General features: G+C 45.8%; 1 protein-coding gene across 2 annotated transcripts; it reads left to right on the plus strand.

Annotated features, from left to right (window-relative positions):
• The first annotated feature begins 1,643 nt into the window (after nt 1-1,643).
• C15H21orf62 (chromosome 15 C21orf62 homolog) lies at nt 1,644-20,736 on the plus strand. Of its 2 annotated transcripts, none has more exons than XM_052159017.1 (2): nt 1,644-1,756; nt 17,696-20,736. In XM_052159017.1, the coding sequence occupies exon 2, from the start codon at nt 17,760-17,762 to the stop codon at nt 18,393-18,395; it is 636 nt and encodes a 211-aa protein (XP_052014977.1). In that variant the 5' UTR covers nt 1,644-1,756; nt 17,696-17,759; the 3' UTR covers nt 18,396-20,736. The 2 variants fall into 2 exon arrangements, with proteins under 2 accessions (XP_052014977.1, XP_052014976.1); XM_052159016.1 differs by lacking the exon at nt 1,644-1,756 and adding an exon at nt 2,990-3,052.
• The last annotated feature ends 593 nt before the right edge of the window (nt 20,737-21,329 follow it).

A 21,329-nucleotide genomic window follows, 5' to 3' on the forward strand; every position in this document is an offset into this window, starting at 1 on the left:
AGACAGGGTTTCTCTGTATAGCCCTGGCTAGCCTGGAACTCACTCTGTAGACCAGGCTAGCCTTGAACTCAGAAATCCTCCTGCCTCTGCCTCCCTAGTGCTGGGATTAAAGGTGACGCCACCACTGCCCTTCGAGCTACAGTCATCTTAAAGGGAGGAAACTTCAATTGAGAAAATACCCCCATAAGATCCAGCAGTAGTGCATTATCTTAATTAATGAAGGGGGAGGACCCAGACCATTGTGGGCGGGCCATCCCTGGGCTGGAGGTCCTGAGGGCTATAAGAAAGCAGGCTGAGCAAGCCAGTAAGCAGCACGCCACCATAGCCTTTGCGTCAGCTCCTGCCTCTGGGTTTCTGCTCTCTTTGAGTCCTGTCCTGACTTCTGTTGGTGATGAACAGCAATGTGGAAGTGAGAGCTGAATAAACCCTTTCCTCCCCAACTTGCTTTTTGGTCATAGTATTTTATCATAGCAATAGAAACCCTGACTAAGACAACAGGTATTTGAGAGAAATTAACAGAGAGCATACAGGAAGTGCTTAAATTAGTACCTGACTCTTAGCAAGTCCTGTAGGGCTCTGTCATCAGTAAGAGCAGTTGACCTGTAAATCCACCAGGCTGCGGGGGGGGGGGGGGGGGAAGGGGTTCCTTGAGGTGGTGGGCATTGTCTAAAATGTTTAGCAATTCTAGGAACCAAGGGGAGAAAATGATGCAGAGAAGAAAAACATCTGAAAAAATTATAAATGACAAATTAAGAGTCCATATGCCCTCCAATCAAAATTCAAGTGTGCCTGGGCATGGTGGTACTCTGGTTCTCAGGACAGAGACAGGGCAGGCAGATCTCTGTGTGTTTGAGGCCAACTGATATTACATAGAGACCCTACCTCAAAAACAGGAATAAAAGTCAACCATCTGTCACTGAGTTCCATGACTTTTTAGTTTAATAATTTTATCTATGTATGCATATTCTACTAACCCTTAGGTCTCCACCGACCATGAATAGGACCGGGTTCTTGTTTCTGCTTTCCTAAGCAGAGATGCTTGTTGCTTTGTGGATGGCCAGGAGACACCAGCTGATCAGGGAGAAGGCAGGGTCTCATGGTATAGCCTTTTCTGACCTAGAACTCCGTATGTAGACCAGGGGGGGCCTTGAACTCACTGAGAGAGATCTACATGCCCGTGCCTCATGAGTTATGAGATTAAACGTGTGAGCCCGCACACCAGGCCCACACTTTCCTTTTTACACAGGCACAGGGTATCAAACTCAGATTGTTCTGCGTGAATAACGCTCACCGAACTGCCTCCCGGCCCGAGCTGCCTCCCTGCCTGAGCTGCCTCCCAGCCTGAGCTGCCTCCCGGCCTTCAGGCTCCTTGACTGTCCATTCATCTTTTATGAGTTTTCATGGACATTGTGGGTTTTGAAATGTAGGGTTTTAACTCCGTCGTACTTTGTCTTGTTTTCCTGGGTAACGGACAGCAGCGGTGGGACTGTTTTTCTCCTTCCGCAGCCGCATCGCCTTTACGAGGAGGCTGTGGCTGCCGAGGCAGTTTTGCCCCCGACGGACAAGGCTCTCCCCCACTTCATCAGCCAGTTTCACACGGTCTCGTAGCTCCTGCTTTTGCAGCTGCCATTTCGCAAGCAGAAAGATCAGGGTGTTTGGACCCCGTGGATTCTGACCCTGGATTCCACCTCCGGGGAGTCAGGAGCAGAGGAGCTGGGCCAGGAGGCTTGTCTGCGTTTGTCAGTCACTACCTCAGGTAAGTCGGAGGAAGATGGCAGCTGCGTGAAATGTCCAGCTATTTTCTTTCTCAGGCAACAAAAATCTTTCTTAATTGTTATTATATTAATTATACATGGTGATTGTTTTTATTAAACTTTTAAACATGTATATAATGTATTTTGATGTCTCCTTGTTATATATGCATGCATGTACATAATATAGTTTGATATATAATACAAAATATAAAGTATAATAATTATTTTAGTCTCTGTTATATATATGCATATATGTTACATATATGTGCATATTCATAGTATATTTGATCTCTCTCTTACCTCCTCTTACCCCCTCCCATTCCTTTTAATCCCAATCCCCTTCCTCTTCCCAATGATGCTCCTTCTTTGTACTTTTGTGTCCTGTGTGTGTTTGCATGTGTGTGCATGTGTGTGTAAGTATGTGTGCATGTGTGTATAGGTGCATATGTGTGTATGTATGTATATATGGGTGTGTGTATGGCTGTATGTATGTATATGTGTGTGTTGCATGTGTGTGTGTGTGTGTGTGTGTATCTGCTCTTTAGATATGCTTACAAGAACATAGATGTAATTTATTTACAAGAAATGGGCACTTCACCAGTGGTTATACCACTGAAGAAAATGTCTCTCCATCCCCCATCACCTGTCACCTGTGTCTAAATCCTCAGGGTGGGCCTGAGAGCCTGTGCCCCATTCTAGGCATTGTCTAGGTTTTGACGATCTGGACCCCAAGGAGATGGAGTGCAGGAGGTCACAGCAGCTGGGAGTTTAAGCATGCCACAGCCCTGTCACGCCTGTGTGGGTATCCCCAGCGCTCCCCTCCCACCCTGCAGCTCTTTAGTCTAGCTCCTGCTCTCCCACATTTCCGGAGTGTGGAATGGGGCAGCACAGGTGTCCCATTAAGGAGTGGTATTAAATGGTGATTCCTTCTCAATACTTTGGCCAGTTTTGAGGTTCTACAATCACAGCCGGCAGATGCCAAAGCATCTGTGAGTGAAACTGAAAGCAGTATCAACCTATTGGCCTAAGGGAGGTTATTTGAAGGGCAATTGGACAGGCACATCATGTCCATTTTGCAAACCAGCAGCAGCAGCAGCAGCTTCCTCATCCGGGCCTGTGACCTCCCCAGCAACGAGAAGCCCCACGGCAGATTTGGTGCTTGTACCAACAACAGGCTCATCTTGACTGGCTGACTGGCCAGTGTAGTTGCCTACAGCGTCCACATCTGCGGAAAACATAAATGACAAATTCTCAGCAGCCTGAATGGCACACTCGGCACCATGAAGCCAGCAGGGCGGGTAAGAGCTATTCTTTTTGTTTTAAAGATATGTTGCATTTTTATCTATACATATGTGTGTGTGCATGAATACATATGTGTGGGTGCTCTTGGCGGCAACCAGTGGCAGCTGCCAATGCCTGTATTAGACAAACCAAATTTCAGCCAGGTGTGGTGGTGCATGCCTGTAATCCCAGCACTTGGGAGGCAGAGGCAGGTGGATTTCTGAGGTTGAGGCCAGCCTGGTCTACAAAGTGAGTTCCAGGACAGCCAGGGCTACACAGAGAAACCCTGTCTCAACCTCCCCCCCCCCAAAAAAAAGAACAGAAAACCAAATCTCCTACTTGAAGGCAACTTCTTAGGAGAAATTAGGCCAGAACAGAGAGAAGTTGAGGGAGCTATGCAGTGGTCTTTTCCGCCACACTCCTGCATTTCAGACACCACTCACCAAGACGAGACGCTGAGCCAGTGTCTGGTTGTATCATTGGTATTCCAAATACTGAGGGCAAAAACTTTCAGTGCTTTGTGGATAGCATCTGTCACAAGATTCAGCATTTCTTTTCTTTTCTTTTCCTTTCTTTTCTTTCTTTCTTTTCTTTTTTCTTTCTCTCTCTCTCTTCTTCTTCTTCTTCTTCTTTTGGGTTTTTTTGGGGTTTTTTGCTTTTTGGTTTTTTTTGACACAGGGTTTCTCTGTGTAGCCCTGGCTGTCCTGGAACTCACTCTGTAGACTAGGCTGGCCTCGAACTCAGAAACCCACCTGCCTCTGCCTCCCAACTGCTGGGATTACAGGCATGCGCCACCACTTTACTAATCACAGACTTTACTAATCTGCCTTTTTTTTTGATATTCAGCATTTCTAATAACACTTGAGAGTGTCCAGTAGCAATAGGCTACAAGTGTGTGGACATCTAACTTGGGCGCCAAGCCATCGAGATCTCAGGGTTTAGGTCTGGTCATGAGAATCAAGTATCACCAGTAGGTGGCAAACTTGGTTAGAAATCCAGTCCCTCTGGGGCTGGGAGCTCTGGCATGTGACACACACACACACACACACACACACACAGAGAGAGAGAGGGGGGGGTTGAAGCAGAATCTGAGGGGATGTTCGTGGTCCAGGTAGTTTGACAAACATCAGGATATGGATATTTAACTAGGCGAGACATAAAGAGAACTGGAAATGGGGGACTTTAAGGGAGGAGCGCAGTCCCCACAACCAAGGCTATAGTTACTCTGCTGGGAGATGGAGTTTCATTATGACATTTTCATTTTCACACATGAAAATGATACATTTTGATCTTATCAGTCCTTGTTGCTTACCTTGTAGTCACCTGGGTCAGGGGCCTTGTCACTCAGCAGGTTGATGTCCCAAGAACACACCACACTTAGCTGAACATACACTCTGATGAATTTTCAGGAACTGAGTTTAGTGGCCTGCCCATTTCTGGCCTTCCATAGCTGCATCTGTCTATCCGGTTACACTGGTTGGCTAATGACAGTTTGTCTCTCAGATCTCCTACTGCCGCCCTTGGTCTTGGACACATGTTTTCAAACTGTGCCTTTTGCACAGTTGGGGTTCATAGCCTAATAGCCAGCTGGAAAAAGGGGCACAGGTTTGTGTTCTTTACTTGAGTTGGGGCATAGGGTTAGTCTCACATTACTGTAACAAGTGCCTGAGATAATCAACTCAGAAAAGGGAAAGTTTGCCTTTTGTTCAGAGTGGAGGTTTCTGTTCATGGCTGTTAGCCCTTTGACCTTTGAGGTCTGTGGTGAACAATTGTATCATAGTGAGGTCTGTGGTGAACAATGTATCATAGTTAGGTCTGTGACAAACAATGTATCTAGTGAGGTTTGTGGTGAACAGTCTGTGATGAACAATGTATCATAGTGAGATCTGTGGTGAACAATGTATCTGAGAGTAGGGAGTCTGTGGCAAAGCTAAGCGATTCATGGCATATGGTGAGGAACAGCGGGAGATACACAGCCCCGTGCTGCCAACCGATGGCAGAGACACACCCATTTAGAGACCTCCACTCGGGTGAAGGTGACCTTGACTACCAAATGGGAAAGAATTTCAGTATGAGTCAGCATGGAGCAGAACTTGGTTTGTTAAGTAGAGACTAGAGAGCCAGATTTAAGCCTGAGTGTTCAGAGAGGCACCCTTAGGTGACCTCCCAAAATCTATGCATGAATTCTGTAGGGTTTGAAGTTACATTGATCAAAGGACTAAACAAAGTTTACAAATTAAATGAAGTCTGGCTTGGCATGGTCCACACACCATTAATCCCTGTACGCAGGTGGCTGAGACAGACAGATCTCTATGAGTTCAAGATCAGTCAGGGCTACAAAGACCCTGTCTCAAAGAAAAAAGTTGGGCCAGCAAGAAGACTTGGTGGTTAAGGGTGCTTGCCACCCTGAGTTCAATCCCCAGATCCCACATGGTAGAAGGAAACAACCAACTCCCAAAAGGTGTTCTTTGACCTCCAAGCATGTGTTATGACACATATACACAGAGAAACAGAGAGACAGAGACACAGACAGAAATGTAATACAAACATTTTAACATTTAAGTAAAACTTATATGGAGATGTAATCTTTCTTCTTTGCCAACCTAGATTTAGAATCACAATGGAATCACCTCTGGTTATGGCTAGGAAGGGTGGCAATAAAAAGAATAAAGAGAAGGAAACACCCTCAGTGTGTGTGTGGGGGGGGGTAGATTCCTTCAGTTGAGGTCTCAGCCTCATGAATAATAGGGAAGAAGGAGCAAGCTAAGGTCTGCTTCCTGCCTGAAGATGCAGTGGGAGGGGCTGGCGCCCCTCCCTCCACCTGGGGGGGGGCCCATACTGGGAGTCAAAAGGAGCAAATGAAGTTTTCATAAAGTTTTCAAATCTGTCTAAAGAGTTGACAACACTATGCTTATATAATAGTGTGTTTGCTTTGCTGAGATTTGTGTGACAGACTTCATGGAAAGTTACACTTCACACCTGACTGCTTACTCCAGAAAGAGAACCCACAACAGACCAAAGTAACAATCGTTACTTTGTAACAATTTGAACAAAGTAACAATTGGATACACCAGTATCCAAATGGCAAATGGGTCAATTTTTTATCAGAGTTACTGACAGGAATGGAATTGAGGAGTACTTATAAGGCACAGGGGTGACACAAAAGGACCTACCTCACAGAGAAGCCCACACCAGCACAGTGGATGTGAAAGCTGCAACAGAGGCTCTGCACAACTGCAGCAGCTGCACGGGCTGGCCGGTTGCTTCCCAGTGGTTGGCTGTTCACTGCTTCTGGACTGCTGGGGAGGTGCCCCACAGCATCTTCCAAATTCCTGTTCCTCCAGATGCACGGCCTTCCCTTTACCTCCCAAGTCGCCCCTCCCTCCTGAGGGAGGTGTTTCAGTTGGGAAGAAACTACCTTCAAGTGCATTACAAACCAAGTATAAAGTCACATCAGGTCCCTTTGCCTTAACTGTGATCCTCTGGTCCTCAGAGCCACTCACTCTGCTCTTCTGGGACGCTGCTGGCTCTGAGCCTCTGCTCTAGTGGTCTGCTTAGTTGTCTGAGTTCCTGGATCCCCTGGGACACCACCATTGTCAGACCGAGAAGAAGAAGTAGGGAAAGTGCTTGTCACGTGAGTGTGAGCCCGAGTTCAGTTCTCTGGTGGCAGGGGGGTGTCATACACCTGTGTTGTCAGTGCCCCTATAGAAGGGTGAGGCAAAACCTCAGGTGCACACAGCAGAAGGGAGGGAGGGAAGGAGGGAGGTAGAAGGGAAGGAATCAAGGAGGGAGGGAGAGGAGGAGGGAGGGAGTTGTGGAGGGGGAGAGAGGGAGGCTTAATGTGGGAGGTAAAGATCAACATCTATCTAAGGTTGTCGCCACAGCCCCCACAAGGAGACGAAGTATTTGTTCATCCCCATTCATACACCATTGGTTAATAACCACTCAATTAAGTGTCATGGCCCTGTTTTTCTGTGTCTGACCCACTCCATCCCTGGCCATCTTTTAGGAGCCTTGATTAAAATGCTACTGCTCAAAAACCTTCATTCTTCCCAGCGAAAGGTGGACCCATTATCTCTAAGATGTGCATCTATTCCTTTTGTTCCTTCCTTTATGTGGTTTTCCACAATCACTCCTGTTTACCTTTGTGTCCTTCAAGCCTCTTGACACAGTGCTCGTGTGTGGCAAGGACCTGTGGGTGGATGGGTAGGTTGGTAGATAATGTTACCCCACATCCAAGTGACTATACATCTATCTCTCTGCTCCCATATTGCTTCACATTACTGAGACCCTACTCCATCCATCAGATTCCTCCCATATTTAGTAAGCCTTCATTAAAAGATTGGATGTTAGCTCACAATATTGGAACCTTCAGGAATGAAATTAGTAGCTATTGAAGGGGCCATCTATGAGCCAGGAAGCACCCCGTCCTCATCCAATAGAGAATAGAAGACCAGAGCCTTAGATTTCCCTGTCTCCAGAAGACTAAGACATTTTTTAAGCCACACAGTTTAGGACATTTTGTAACATCTCCAAATAGACTAAGCCACCATTTAATGAACACAGAATTTTTTTCATGTTTACTTATTTTCTGGCTTCTAGCATTTAAAAATGCATTCATGAGAGGGGAGAGGTTGGGACTCCGTCTCAGAAAGTGAAATGAATTCATGTTCTCTTTGGAACAATCACAGTCAAATGTTTTTTGTTTTTTGTTTTGTTTTGTTTTGTTTTGTTTTTACACCATCTGAGGCATGTAAGTAACAATTCAGGCCGAAGAGAGTAGAAAAATTGTGGATATAAAAGTGTCGTTGAGGCGTTTCCATGGTCCATAGTCAACCCTTCCAATTTCCAGCTGCAACAGAAACGCTTCCATTTGTCTATCCTTTGTGGTCAGTCTACAGCAGTAGTACCCTCAGTTTCTTCTGGAAATTTCCCAGCTTACAGCCCCAAAGAGACAGGTTCTCTTCTACTGGTTAATAAAACTGGTAGGCCAGCCAGCTTCTTTCTGGTCGCCATGGAAACCACCAGGTCACTGGCCCTCTGGAAATGGAAAAGAACAGCAAGTGAGAGACCACGAGACCATGCATTCCACCAGGCTTGCAGATTAAAACAGCTGTCAAGCCAGGGTGAAGACACAGTGGCCAGATTGGACAGGCAAGGCCTTGCCGTGGGACCGCAAGATGTAAGTAGCGCCTCTGCTCTGTTTAAAACGGCTGTTAGCTCAACAGACTTTCTGCTGTATGGCCAGGAAGTCTGGGGACCTCCTGGAACTGGTACATCTCCTGAATATGTCACTGAAGGATGGTGGGTGCCACCAAACACCCTTTGGGCTTCCAAGCAACTGGATAGCTTTCTACCGTTCTCTGCCTTGAAAAGGAAACACTTTTCAGGGCACTAAGCAGAGACTGGATGGTCTTTTCATTTAGACCCTGAATAGAGAGGGATCTGAACTTGTTTCCATTTTTAAAAGTTTGGTTAGTCTCTTCTGCTCATCTTTAATGCCTAATAGCAACAATCTAGCCATGCAGATCCTGTCTCTTCTCCTTAGTGAATCGCAAAGCAAATCAAGGACTCTGAAGTGGCGGCACCTGCGATGTCTCGAGCCTGCACTATCTTGGGGTCTTGCTTTCCCCTTCAGTCTATGATCCGTGTACATGGCACAGGTCATAGTGTTTATGCCTCAGAAAACTTGAAATGAAAAACAAACAGTAAACTTCTTAAATAAGATTAAGGCAGATTGGATAGTCAACATTAAAAACATGGGTGCTTTTATGCAAAGGAGGGGGAAGTGTGGTAAATAATGACCAACTAAGACAAGATGGGTGTTTTAATACAAGTCCAGTAGCCTGCACACTCCTACATCAATTTTATTGTTTTTAAACATACCGTAGGGCAGATTTTAGCAAAAAGTATCTTGGTATACTTGAGGGCGGGGGAGTGTTTCAAAAACATTGTATGTGATATTTATGGGGGGAAAGTCTTTATAAATTACTGAAAAGACAGACTTTATTTGTTTGCAAACTTTGTGTGTGTGTGTGTGTGTGTGTGTGTGTGTGTGTGTGTAAAGAGTGATTCTTAAGTTTTTAACTTTTTTTTTTTTAGAATGAATAATGCAATATGTTTGGAGCGGAAACAAATTTTTTTCACTAATTTTTTTCTGACAGAAATAGGGCAGCTTTGGAGACTAATAGTTTCTGTAATGTGTTTATGGAAACTGGTGCTTTTCAACAGCTAACTCGTAGTTTCCAACTTTCTTTTCCACACCCGGTTTTCATTGCTTAAAACTGGCACATGATTAGCATTGAGAATCTGGTACCCAGTGGCGGGTGTCTGTGCCTTTAAGAGACAAGTACGAGACAGGAGTCAGTATGACTTGGGGGGACATGGTCTAGTTGGCAGCTGGGCAAAGCCACAGGTAAATACCAGTGAGTAAATCACCTCAGTGGAGTCCAGGTCGCTCCAGGGGGACTTGAAGGTTTAGCAAGTTGCCAGATACACTGTGTTCAGAGGAAGGAGAGGTGACCTCCCCGCCCACCCCCGAGTTAGGGGCTCCTGGGGCTCTCTGTGGCTAGTTTTAATATTGTGGTCCCCACCTGTGTTAACTGAAACAGCACTCAGCTTCCATTAGCTAATCTTCTATGAACTTGAACTCATTAACTAATTTATACACATTTCTTTTTTAAAGACAGTTTCTGAAGGCTTTATGTATAATAGAACCCACTTAATTTATCTCGTTAAGCATGAAATTTCCATAGATGGCTTGGTTAGAAGTCTTGTAATCTAGGAGAGGGTTATAAGGTGTGGGACATCAATGGAGTCTGCGTTTCCCCTGTGGCTCCTTATCGTGTGCTTGGCTGTCTGGTTGAAAGTCTGAGCCATTGCTAACTAGATCTGGGATCTTTGACAAGTTATTCTATGTCTCCATTTGTTTAATACAATAGTGGGACTTGAGTATCGGCTGTTGGGGTTATCGCAACTAGTCAATGGCCTAAAACACGCAGTATCTGGAATAGCATCTGCCAAAAGGTGTACCCATTTGATGTTAGTGTTACTAAGTAAGGCCAGGCTTGTGCCTGTGGTGCCAGCTGCTCCTGTGGAAAACCAGCTGTGCCTGTGGAAGGATCACCTGAGCTCAGGAGCTCAAGACCAGTCAGAGCAACATAGTGAGACCTATTCTAAAATAAAAACCAGCTATTTCATGAATAAAATACATGGAGAATGCCTGGCCTGATCTCAGTCACTATTAGCATGGCCAGGTAGAAGACACTGCCCCCGTTCATGCCAGTTTTCCTCTTTGTGGCTCTTTGTGAACAAACATCTTCTTGTTGTGTTCATTATTTCTTTTGAGAATTTCTTACAATATGCTTTGATCATATTTACCCTCCTCCCTGAGTTCCTCCCGGATCCACCTCCTTCCCTACCCACCCAACTTTTAAAAAATGGTAATTCAAATTGGTGCTGCCCATGTATAGTACAAAGCATGTCCTCCACTCGAGCACGGTTGACAGACCAAGGCCACACTGACCCTCCCTCCCTCTCTCTCCCAGCAGTTACTAATTGCCAAGAGCTCCTCAGCTAAGAGGGGCTTCGTGCCTGCCTTCCCTCTCCATGCTGGGATTCCATTTGGCTGAGCTTACAGAGATCTTGTGCATAGTGTCACAATCCTTGTGAATCATACGTGCCATAGCCCTGATGTATCTGGAAAGTACTGTTCCCTTGCATTCATCCGCTGCCTCTAACTCTTAGAATCTTTCTGGCCCATCCTCTGCAGTGGTCTCTGAGCCTTGTGAAGAAGGGGTGTGATACTGATGTGATATAGATGTTCCACTTAGGGCTGAGCCATAGTCTTATTTCCTACAGTTTGACCCATTGTGGGTCTCTGTGTCAACTGGCATTTACTACAACTAGACGCTTTTCTGATGAGGCTTGTCTAATGCACTAATCCATGTGTGTAAGAAGCTAGGAGTCAGAAAACAGAGATGTCAGAGAGATGTAAACCTTAAAGAAGCACGCGTTTGTGCGCGTGCACACATGCACGCACACACACGCACACGCACACATGCACGCACGCACGCACACATGCACACACGCGCACACACACACACACACACACACACACACGCACACATGCACACACGTACACACACACACATGCACACACACACGCACACACACACACATACTTCTTTCCTTGGGACACATCCCTTAGTTTAATCTCTACTGGTAGTCTCAGCTTCCTTCCTTAAACGCAGGTCTCTCCTCTGCTATAAACCTTACAGGTTCATGTTTGCCTCTTAAAGAAGCTCAAGACAGGGGTGTGGACCCCGAGGAAGGTCACAGGCCAAGCCAGAGGGGTACAGTTGGGGAGATAGGAAATGTTTTATTCTTATCTTAATTTAAAAATATTCTGATTGGGTATTGTTTACAATGTAGACAATATATTTATGGTCTTGATAAATAAAATATCATATCTATTTGAGGAGAGTTTCCAAATCTTTTTACTGATGAGAGGATTTTAGACTAGTTGGAGAATTAAACTGCTGCCAGCATAAAGCCCAAGTCTCTCAGCTTGGCCAGCCCAGTCCTGTCTAGACCCGCTCTGTCACATGTTCTCAGCTCACAGGTCCAGGACATCAGACGTGTGCACTGAACACACCAAGCACTTGAGTGTGTCTCCACACTGCCTGTCTCTCTGAACCCAGCCCCCTTTCTTCCCAAACTCCAAACACAGTCCACTTCCAGGGCTTCATCTGGGTTAGTAACCAGTGCTGGCAAAGGCTCTGTCTTCTCATTGACTGCCTGATTGTTGGTTCCTTTTTTTTTGGGGGGGGGGTGGATTTGGTTTTGTCGAGACAGGGTTTCTCTGTATAGTCCTGGTTGTCCTGGAACTCACTCTGTACACCAGGCTGGCCTTGAACTCAGAAATCCACCTGCCTCTGCCTCCCAGAGTTCTGTGATTACAGGTGTATGCCACCACAGCCCAGCTCTGATTGTTTCCTAAAGTGCATGGTCCCTTGGGAAACCTTGGATCTGTGAAGGATGTGTTGTGTGAGCTGTCTTCTTTCCTTTCAACTCCCATGATTTAGACTGTATCATTATCAGCTTGGTAGTGACCTATGCCTTCTAAATACTGACCCAGTGTTCTCTGTCGAGGAGAGTCATAAACACTATCACCACCAATTCATAAGACTGATACCTGTGCACAAACATCCAAACGCCAGTGGCTCATAGCATTTCCCTTACGTCCCAACCTAGTGACATTTAAGGAGGGGTGTGTTCCTCTCTGTAGAGTCGTTCTGAGACTCAAGCTTTTCTTGACATCTTCCAGGGCTCCCAGGTCTTCAACAGAATTCTCTAGTCTATTCCAATGGTGCTAAGTCAGTCATATAGCTCCATCCATTAAAGGACACGTAGGCATGGGATCATGCAGTGTGCCAAGTGGGGAGAGAAGCTGGGGTACCCATGGGAACAGGACATTTCTGAAATGCCTGGATCAGAAGGCAGTGAAGTGACTTTGTGGAGGGATGACAAACTGTGTCAGCAGACCTTAACTTTCCAGCAAAGTGATAAAAGCTATGTCCACTGGTGAGATCCAAGGCTTAGACCACTGATGGGATTTTGAAGCCAAAGGTACAACTGAGACTGGGTTAGCTGAAGAACTCTCTCAGTAGTGACTAACATGGGACCAGCTGTGTGAAGTCAAAGACTTCTTTTAAATTAAGTAGATATTGACATCAGCTGCTCCAACACAAATTCCACAGAGGTTCCTTCTCAATCTGGGCTTATGCCCTATGTTTAGATCATGGTTATACTTGGCTCCAAAAGGACTGTCTCAAACTGGACGAGGTGTGTTTGTTAGAAGACAGCATTCATAAGGAGATACTGTGTCCCAGGGAGCAGCATGTATGGACCTTACACCCCAAACACACTTGAAACACCCTAAACAATGATGTCTTGAATTCTGTAAACTTAATGCAGAGGACAAAAATATGACCAAGGAAATGTAGCAGCCTTCAAACCATTGAGGCAATTAAAAATCAAATGTGATTTAAAATTTTAATTCAGAAGTGATTTAATTTGAAGTCAGAAGGGATTTTTATTCAAAAATGGAAGAAGCAATTAGGGAAATGACCCCAGTAAAGAAAACAGGGGGAGTGCGGGGGGGGGGGGGGACACAAGAGTTATAAGGTTTCTGCTAAGAAGGGAACAGTTTCAGATCTAAGCTGGGTTGGCGCTACAAAGGCAAGGGCAAGTAGCAGGCAGCCCAGTTCCCAACCCCAAACACATTTTGAAGCCAGTGGTGTCTGGGGAGCTACCTAGCCAAGGAGTTTCTCACACATACAGCACTCCAAGAGTTAACTGCAAAACTATTTGAAGATTCTGAGGAGAAAATGAAGGACTATGCAATAAAAAAAGATACTATGTCCCACAAAGTTATCAGTTTGTTTCCTGTTATTGTAATGACATATCTGAGGCTGAGAGGTCTATATAGGAGAACAAAGGTTTCTTTACCTTACAGTGTCAAAGGCTAAAATTACAAATAGCACTGTACTATCTCTTCTGAGGGCCTGTGGCAACAGGTACCACAGTGGAAGTATGTGGGAGAAATGCATTTTGCCGAGAAAGGAAGCCAGAACTCAGAGGGGGTCAGATTTATTTTTTTTTCAACAGCCCTCTCACCGGAATGAATCAGAATCCTCCAAGAACTGCATTGACATCTGAGAGGAATACCCTTGGTGGTCTCCTGATCTCTCGGTCTGCTCCGCCTGTGAAGGGTCTCATCGTCTCTAACATCATGACACCAGAGCCCCGGCTTCTGAGACATGAACTCTTAGAGATGAACCACTGAATGGGGCACGTTTCCACACACCACAGGGGCACATTTCATCAGTGCTTGCTGAGGGTGAGGGGGGAAGGAGGTCAGCTGACACATGAGCTTTGAGGGCATCTGGGGTCTGCCCACCTTGTCGTCTGGTACTGGTCTTTGCTTTCCCTTGTGCAGTGTGCTCCCACCCCCACCCCAGTCTACGGCTTCCTGAGTCCCTTGTCCTACTTGTGGTCCAGGGCTAAGTGTCCGACTAAGGAGGACAATGCATTTTTGTCTCTATCTATTGGGAAACTGGAAAAAAGTGTGTTGGGGGCATTTTTCTTTAACTTCTGGTTTGGAGGCTAAAAGTACAAATTCCTCTGGAGGTTGCTCAGCTGGGAGAAAACCTGTCTAGACCAAGATCATCTTGTCCCCGGAAGGTATGAGCTTCTCTGAGAGTCCAGACCCCTGAGGAGGAAGATGACTTAGGAAATAGGAAACCAGCCTGATAGCCTATCTTTTTTCAGCAGCGAGATCAAGACATGCTTAAAATGCTTCCATGATTCTTCAGACATTAAGCCTTTTTGCTGGAAATGGCAGTCTAAGCTGACTTCCCATAGCTGACATTTGCTGGGCTGAGCCTTCATGCTCAGTCAATGGAGCTGGTCAAGTTCTTGCTGGACCCACAGCACCATGATAGAAACAAAGCATGAGGCCAAACGAGGACCCCTCCCTCGGGGCGTGGCTTCATCTCCCACTGGGGACGGCTCTAAGCCAGGAGTCATGGTAGCAGTTCCTTCAGGGACTATTTGTGTGCCACATTGTCTGTGCCTAACTTCACTCTGGGTTTGATGGTGTCAAGCCTCACTGCAGAGGTAATGTTTGAGGAAAGGACTATTTCTTCTTTTTCTAGATTTTTGTTTTGTTTTGTTTGTTTGTTTTTTGGATTTGGTTTTTTTTTTTTTTTTGAGACAGGGTTTCTCTGTATAGCCCTGGCTGTCCTGGAACTCACTCTGTAGACCAGGCTGGCCTCGAACTCAGAAATCCACCTGCCTCTGCCTCTCAGAGTGCTGGAATTACAGGAATGAGCCACCACTGCCCGGCCTTCTTTTTCTTAAAAAAAAAAAAAAATCTTCTGAGGCATGCTACTCTTAATATTGTGCGTATGTAATCCCTGTAAGTCTAAGAGAAGCCATTTAAAAGGTAATACTTTCCTAATGTAATTATGCTATTTTATAAGTCACAGGAGCTGGGTGTGGTGGGCACACACCTTTGGTCCTAGCACTTGGGAGAGAGTTGGGCAGATCTCTGAAAGTTCCAGGCCAGCCTGGTCTATGACAGCCAGGGCTACACTTGGAAACTGTCTCAACAAAACAAAACAACAACAAAAATAAATAAATAAATCATGGTATATATTAATTATACACAATGGGTTTATGACATTCACTCACACGCACACGCATACACACACACACACACACACACACTTGTTTTTGTTGTTTTTTTTACAAACATCCCTTGTCCCCTCAGATTCTGAGGAGGGGGATATTTCTAAAGTGGAGAAAGGGCAAAATATCCATATAATTAGGGTAGAATGGCAAGAATTTGGAAAAACCTCAAAGAGGACAGAGAAGGCGTAGCCTGTGCGGTAGTAAGGGAAGGAGAGGGGAGGGAGAGCCCAGAGGTCCTGTGGCCTGGAACCCTCCGGTCTGCCCGTCCTGTTAAAGCACGGGCACAAGTTAGTGAGACTCAGCGGAGGTGGCTCACAGTCTGTGTAACAGGCCTTCAGAAAGAAAGCCACGGCAAACTGAAGAGGAAAAATGTTGAAATGGAATAAAATGGCTAACGGGACCCTTGTCCCAACCCGTAGACCCTTCCTGAAGCTTCCAGCAGCTGGCCTCCTCGTTCTGGCTTTGGGGCTTCTGGGTGTTAGGTGGGTAGGGACTGATTCCCAGTCAGGCCTTCACTACTGGGAAGAGGCAGTCAGATGGAAACGTCTGGTGTCCTCGGTCCAGCAAACGAGTGGCTTTCTCTTCCTGTCCCTCCTGTCCCTGCAGGCCCCGAATGCTGCCGGTACCTGAAGATACTGGCTGCCCCTTTCTCCCAGGTCGAGGCCGGTGCTGTGCTCTCACCACTGGTCCCTGTCACTCTGTCTTTTAGGCAGGGGTCAGAGAGAGCTAGTGATATTCACAGTGTCCCTAGTGTTGGGAACACAAGGCCACTGGGACGTGAAGTCCCAGAAACCTGATAGAATCTGGGACAGCTGGTTGCCTAAAATTATCCTGTAGTTGATAAATTCCCTCCCATTCCTTACAAAGTGGGGGTAGTCAGTTACCTTCTGATGCCATTTAAAACAGGCAAAACTCTTGCCCTGCCCCCAAGTTTCACAAAACTCTCCTTTCTTACAAAATATATCTTCTAATAAGAGTCCCATGTGTCTGCTTCAAAACACACACCAGACACTGTGAAAAGCTTATCCAGTCATGCCCCCCTGCCCATCCATCTCCCGCATGTCCCCCCCAGCCCATCGTCTCCCGCATGTCCCCCCACCCCCAGCCCATCGTCTCCCGTGTCTTTACAACCGTCCAGTGAAGTGAATGTGTAGCTCTTCTCGCTTCAGCCCAGTTCACCTTCCACCGAGATAGAGCTTGGGAGGCAGCCGCCCGCGTGAGCACACAGTGAACATTTCCACCCTCCCAGTGACTTGTGCCCGTCAGAGTATTTTCAGCTCTGCCTCCTTCCCTGTTTCTTGGTGCCCTGTGGCCTCACCTTGTGACTCAGTGTGACCTTTCTGCTGTCTTCTTAACCTCTGCACATACACCCAACCCCGCAGCGAGCCCTTCCTCCCTGCCTGTCTTTCCTTCCTTACGGTGGCCATGCCCCTGCCGCGCTCGCGCCCTTGGAGTGTCTCCTGGGGTCCCTGTGGTGTTCAGTAAACACCGATGTTTGATTTGTCTTTAGTTGTCTAGTAAGTCAGGAGAAACTTCAATTGTTTATGCCAATCTGAAATCCCATAGCTTCTGCCACAATGCTTGTTTTCCTCGGAGCCACGAGAGGGGCCAGCTCCTCTGTTAGATGCCGGCCAGCCAGTCTCCCCAGTTACTCGAGGTGCTTCCCACTTGGCCACTATTGTGTAGTTTTCAGTGCTTAAATATTGCTTAATTTGGGGGCCTCACAATAGACTTGAGAAAATGGATTCATAAAATTTATTGTGGGATAGAGGCAGATACATTCAGGTAACAGATTAAAATGTGAAGTGCTAGTCCTTTCATCAACACAGGTGCATTTGCAGGAGCTGAGAAAGCATTACTGTGCTGGAGGGGAGGGCAGAGGAGGGGATTTATCTGGTAAGGAGATTTACCATGAAATGTTTCACTGCTGCGCACACTGTGCTGGTTATCCAGCATGTGTAGGTGGCTAGCTGACTCCTACAAGGAACTGCTTGTCTTCCGATTCCAGGAAGTCAGATACAGAGTGGGAGGAGGGCGTGTGCTTGCTTGGGGATTGTACACGCGCAGGTAGGCAGTAACAGGATGTTGGCAGGGCGTGCTTACCAAAGTAACTCCAAGTCCCTGAAGGTAGATAAGATGTGGTCGCCCCAAGGCCGACAGCACCCCAGCTCTCTCGCCATGTTAGCCTTGCTGTCAGCACATATCACTGGGAGTTTTATGCCTCAGCTAAGCAGAGTTCAGAAGTCTTGCTGCTGCATCTCCTGAAGTGCCAAGATAAAAGTCCTGCCTGCCTCCATAAGAAATGCAAGGCAGGGTTGTCTGCAACTGCACTTTGGTCACATTCAGACTGAGTGCGTGCTTCTAAGGACACAGTGGTATTAAAGCTTCCGGTTTCCTTTCAGGTGACCTACAAAGGGCTGGTTCATGACGGAGAAACAGGAACACCCCGGTCCATGCTAGACCAGAATGACACCGCGTTCCAGCTTCAGCCTTCTGCTCGGAGTGCTAGGCATCTTTGCACTTGGCCACTTCACAGAAGGTCAGAACAGCACACTGATTTCCACAGAGGGAAATAGCATTCGCAACTGCAGCTGCCCCATAGACATCAGGGACTGTGACTACAGCTTGGCCAACTCAGTGTGCAGCTGTAAGTCTATCCTGCCTTTTGCCTTGGAGCCAACCAGCTATCATGGCCATTTGACCATCTGGTTCACAGATGTATCCACGCTGGGTCACCTGCTCAAGTTCACACTGGTCCAGGACTTGAAACTTTCCCTATGTGGTCCCGACACCTTCCCCACCAAGTACCTGGCTATCTGCGGGCTGAAGAGGCTTTGCATCCGTACGGAGGCCAGGCACCCCTCCCGGGAGCAGAGTCTGCTCATCCACAACAGGAGGGAAGGCAGCTCCTTGTACGAAGGCTGGCAGGCCTATGTGTTCATCTCATTCTTAGATGTGGCTCTTTTCAACAGGGACTCGTCTTTAAGGTCATACAGTATCGACAACATCTCTAGCCTCACCAGGGACTTTCCTGATTTTTCTTACTTTAAAACATCCCCAATGCCAAACAACAGAAGCTATGTTGTCACAGTTATTTACTAGCATCCTGTGTCCATCCACCAGGAACTCTGGGAAAAAAAATGGAACATCTGAACAGGAATCTGGGAATAAGGTCATAAAACAGTTGTCCCTATTCCTTCTCTTGGCCTCCATTTATAACAAAGCCACACCTAAGAACAGCCAGTTCTCTCTGTCCCACTTAAGAGCAATTTGACTCCTGAACTGTCCCAAGGGCTAGCTGGAAGCTAGGTCTTTGCAACTGGTAGCCTGCAGAGAAAGGGACTAGTTATTGGAGCTCAGTGTAGTCATGGCCCCAAGGAGGGGATCTTCTTTCTGAGTGCAGTAATTCTGCCTTACCTGTGTGGGTGCATTCCAAGACCCCAGGACACCTGAATGAGCAAACAATACTAAACCCTATGCACAGTGTATTTTTCCTACAGAGACTTTTGACAAAAATCTAACTTATAAATTAAGATCGCTGTGGGATTAAGGAAAACTGTAACATACTGTAAGAAAGTTGTGCACGCATGCTTGTCCACACTGTTACACCATGCGCACTTCCCGTGACGATGAGGACGACTCTCTTTGGCATAGCCCCATTTCCAGCATGCTCTTCACATGATGGCTGCTATGGAATAAATCACAGGTTTCTTGGATGGTACCTGCTGTGGCAGTCAGAGACCAGTCACTAAGGGGCTGATAGGTGGTGGTGTTATTTGGTGTTTACAGGACTCAGCGGATGACTCAGGCCCCAGGTGGAATCAAGCAGGGCCACATTCCTCACACTCCTCAGAACACCTTGAAGTTTAAAACTTCTGATTTATATGTGAAACTGCACAGCGGGAACCCAATGTGGATTCTTTCTTTTCATTTTGTGACATGGTCTAGAACTCCTGACCAGGGGAAGTTCTTCCCTGGTCGTCTTCTCTTTCACAGAGCAGCGGCAAGGATCTTTGCACCTTCCATTTCCTCCGCATCTGTCCGCTCACCTTCATTCCCTCCATCCCCCCTCGTGTCTTATCATTCGCCCCCCATCCCCCTCCCTCCTGCTCCTGGATTCAGAACTTAGAAAGCCCTCAGTAGAATTGGTAAGCCACAGGAGGGCTAGCTGGGGAACCTAACAATCACTTCAAACTCTGTGCTTTTGGTCCCTATTCCATCTGGAATTTTAAGAAGAGAAAGTTACTTCATAGGAAGTAGTTAACACAAAATTGTATTATACGTATTGATGAAAAGAACCAAGGCAATTATTAAATTGTTCACCATTACACAAAGAAAAGATCCCCCCATAATAAAGACCAAATTTACCATTAATGTCAATATTTTTAAAGCCCATGTGAGGAGGAGGGAGTGAGAAGGAGGTAGAGATGGCTCAGAGCTCGAGAGGACTTGCTGTCCCTCCGGGGCCCGAGCTCCTCACCCAGCGCCTGCGTTGCTTTGCTCATCGCCATCTGCAGCTCCAGCTCAGATCTAAGCCTCCCGAGGAAGCTCTTCTCTGGCCTTCACAGGAACCTGTACATACACGGTACACACACCACATGTATGAACAAAACCCAAAACTGAAGTGTAAACTCATGCCGGCTGTGGTACAAATGTCTAAGAATAAAACGAAGTGGAAGCACTATTGATTCACGATAACCAAGATGGTAAGAAATAATTTTATTGTAAAAGCACAGGTTAGTCATGCCATATTTTTATCTTAATATGACTGTATTTGCATAACTGGCAGGGGATTTGGTCATTCTGACTAATTAACTTGGGTCTACAGTGTCAGTATTTAAATTAGGCCAAAAAAACGACATCCAAACAATGAATTTTAATAGAAAATGTAATGGCCTCATTACTGATACGGTTCAGAGGTTAAAGTGAGAAAAAGACAAGGAATTGGGGGAAAAGAGAAAGCAAGGAAGATGTAAATCAAAGATAAATGGTATCAGCCATCATCTGCATATGTTACAAGCTGAATTTTGATGGAAACCTATTAATGTATTTAAAGAGTGATGTTAGAAATTCTATGTGCCTGTAAGTACCTTCCATCCAGTAGCTGGTACTGGCTCAAGAGCTTTGCACATATGGTTTATGTGGTTCTTAGGATAACTGTAGTGAGCCGTCTGGCCTGGGGCCAGTACCTTGTCACCTGTGGCCAGCTAGCAAAAGTAGGCATCATTCCAGAGAGGAGGAGGAGGAGATGTCTTTGTCATACTCACACGGTGTGACAAAGTTTGTGAAAGACACAATTATACAAAGATTGTGAAACACACCATTTATGAATAATAATAAACATCCTTTACTAAGTTCTGCACAATTCTCTAATAACGTTTTGTGAGATTTTTGCCAAGTTCTTGTATCTAAAGGTTGGAATGATGAGAAACTAAGGCTCTCATATAAACAGTCTGATGTTCTCATTATGTTAGGGATACATGTAACATTAAGATGCAAATATAATTAGAAATGTCACTTCTTAATCAATAATGTAAATACTTTTTTACAGAATTAAGTAATATTTTCAAATACTATAGGAATTTCCTTAATTTTGGATACTATTTGCACTGTAAAGGTTATAGACATGACACATTTTATAAGTTAATATGTTTCTCTATTATATCCAGCAAAATAAAAAATAAGACTGATATATGCAGCTCTTTATAGTTTTAGTGATGCTAATACTGTGACTATGATTAGTTTCAAGGTATTAGGAGAACAGAGCTGCCGGGCGGTGGTGGCGCACGCATGTAATCCTAGCACCCTGGGAGGCAGAGGCAGGCGGATTTCTGAGTTCAAGGCCAGCCTGGCCTACAGAGTGAGTTCCAGGACAGCCAGGGCTGCTATACAGAGAAACCCTGTCTCTAAAAAAACCAAATCCAAAAACAACAACAAAACAAACAAACAAACAAAAAACCCCAAAACAAAACAAAACAAAACAAAACAAAACAAAAAAAACCAAAACCAACCAACCAGTCAATCAATCAAAAAACC

This window comes from Apodemus sylvaticus, chromosome 15 (assembly GCF_947179515.1).
Source record: "Apodemus sylvaticus chromosome 15, mApoSyl1.1, whole genome shotgun sequence".
Classification (NCBI taxonomy): Eukaryota; Metazoa; Chordata; class Mammalia; order Rodentia; family Muridae; genus Apodemus; species Apodemus sylvaticus.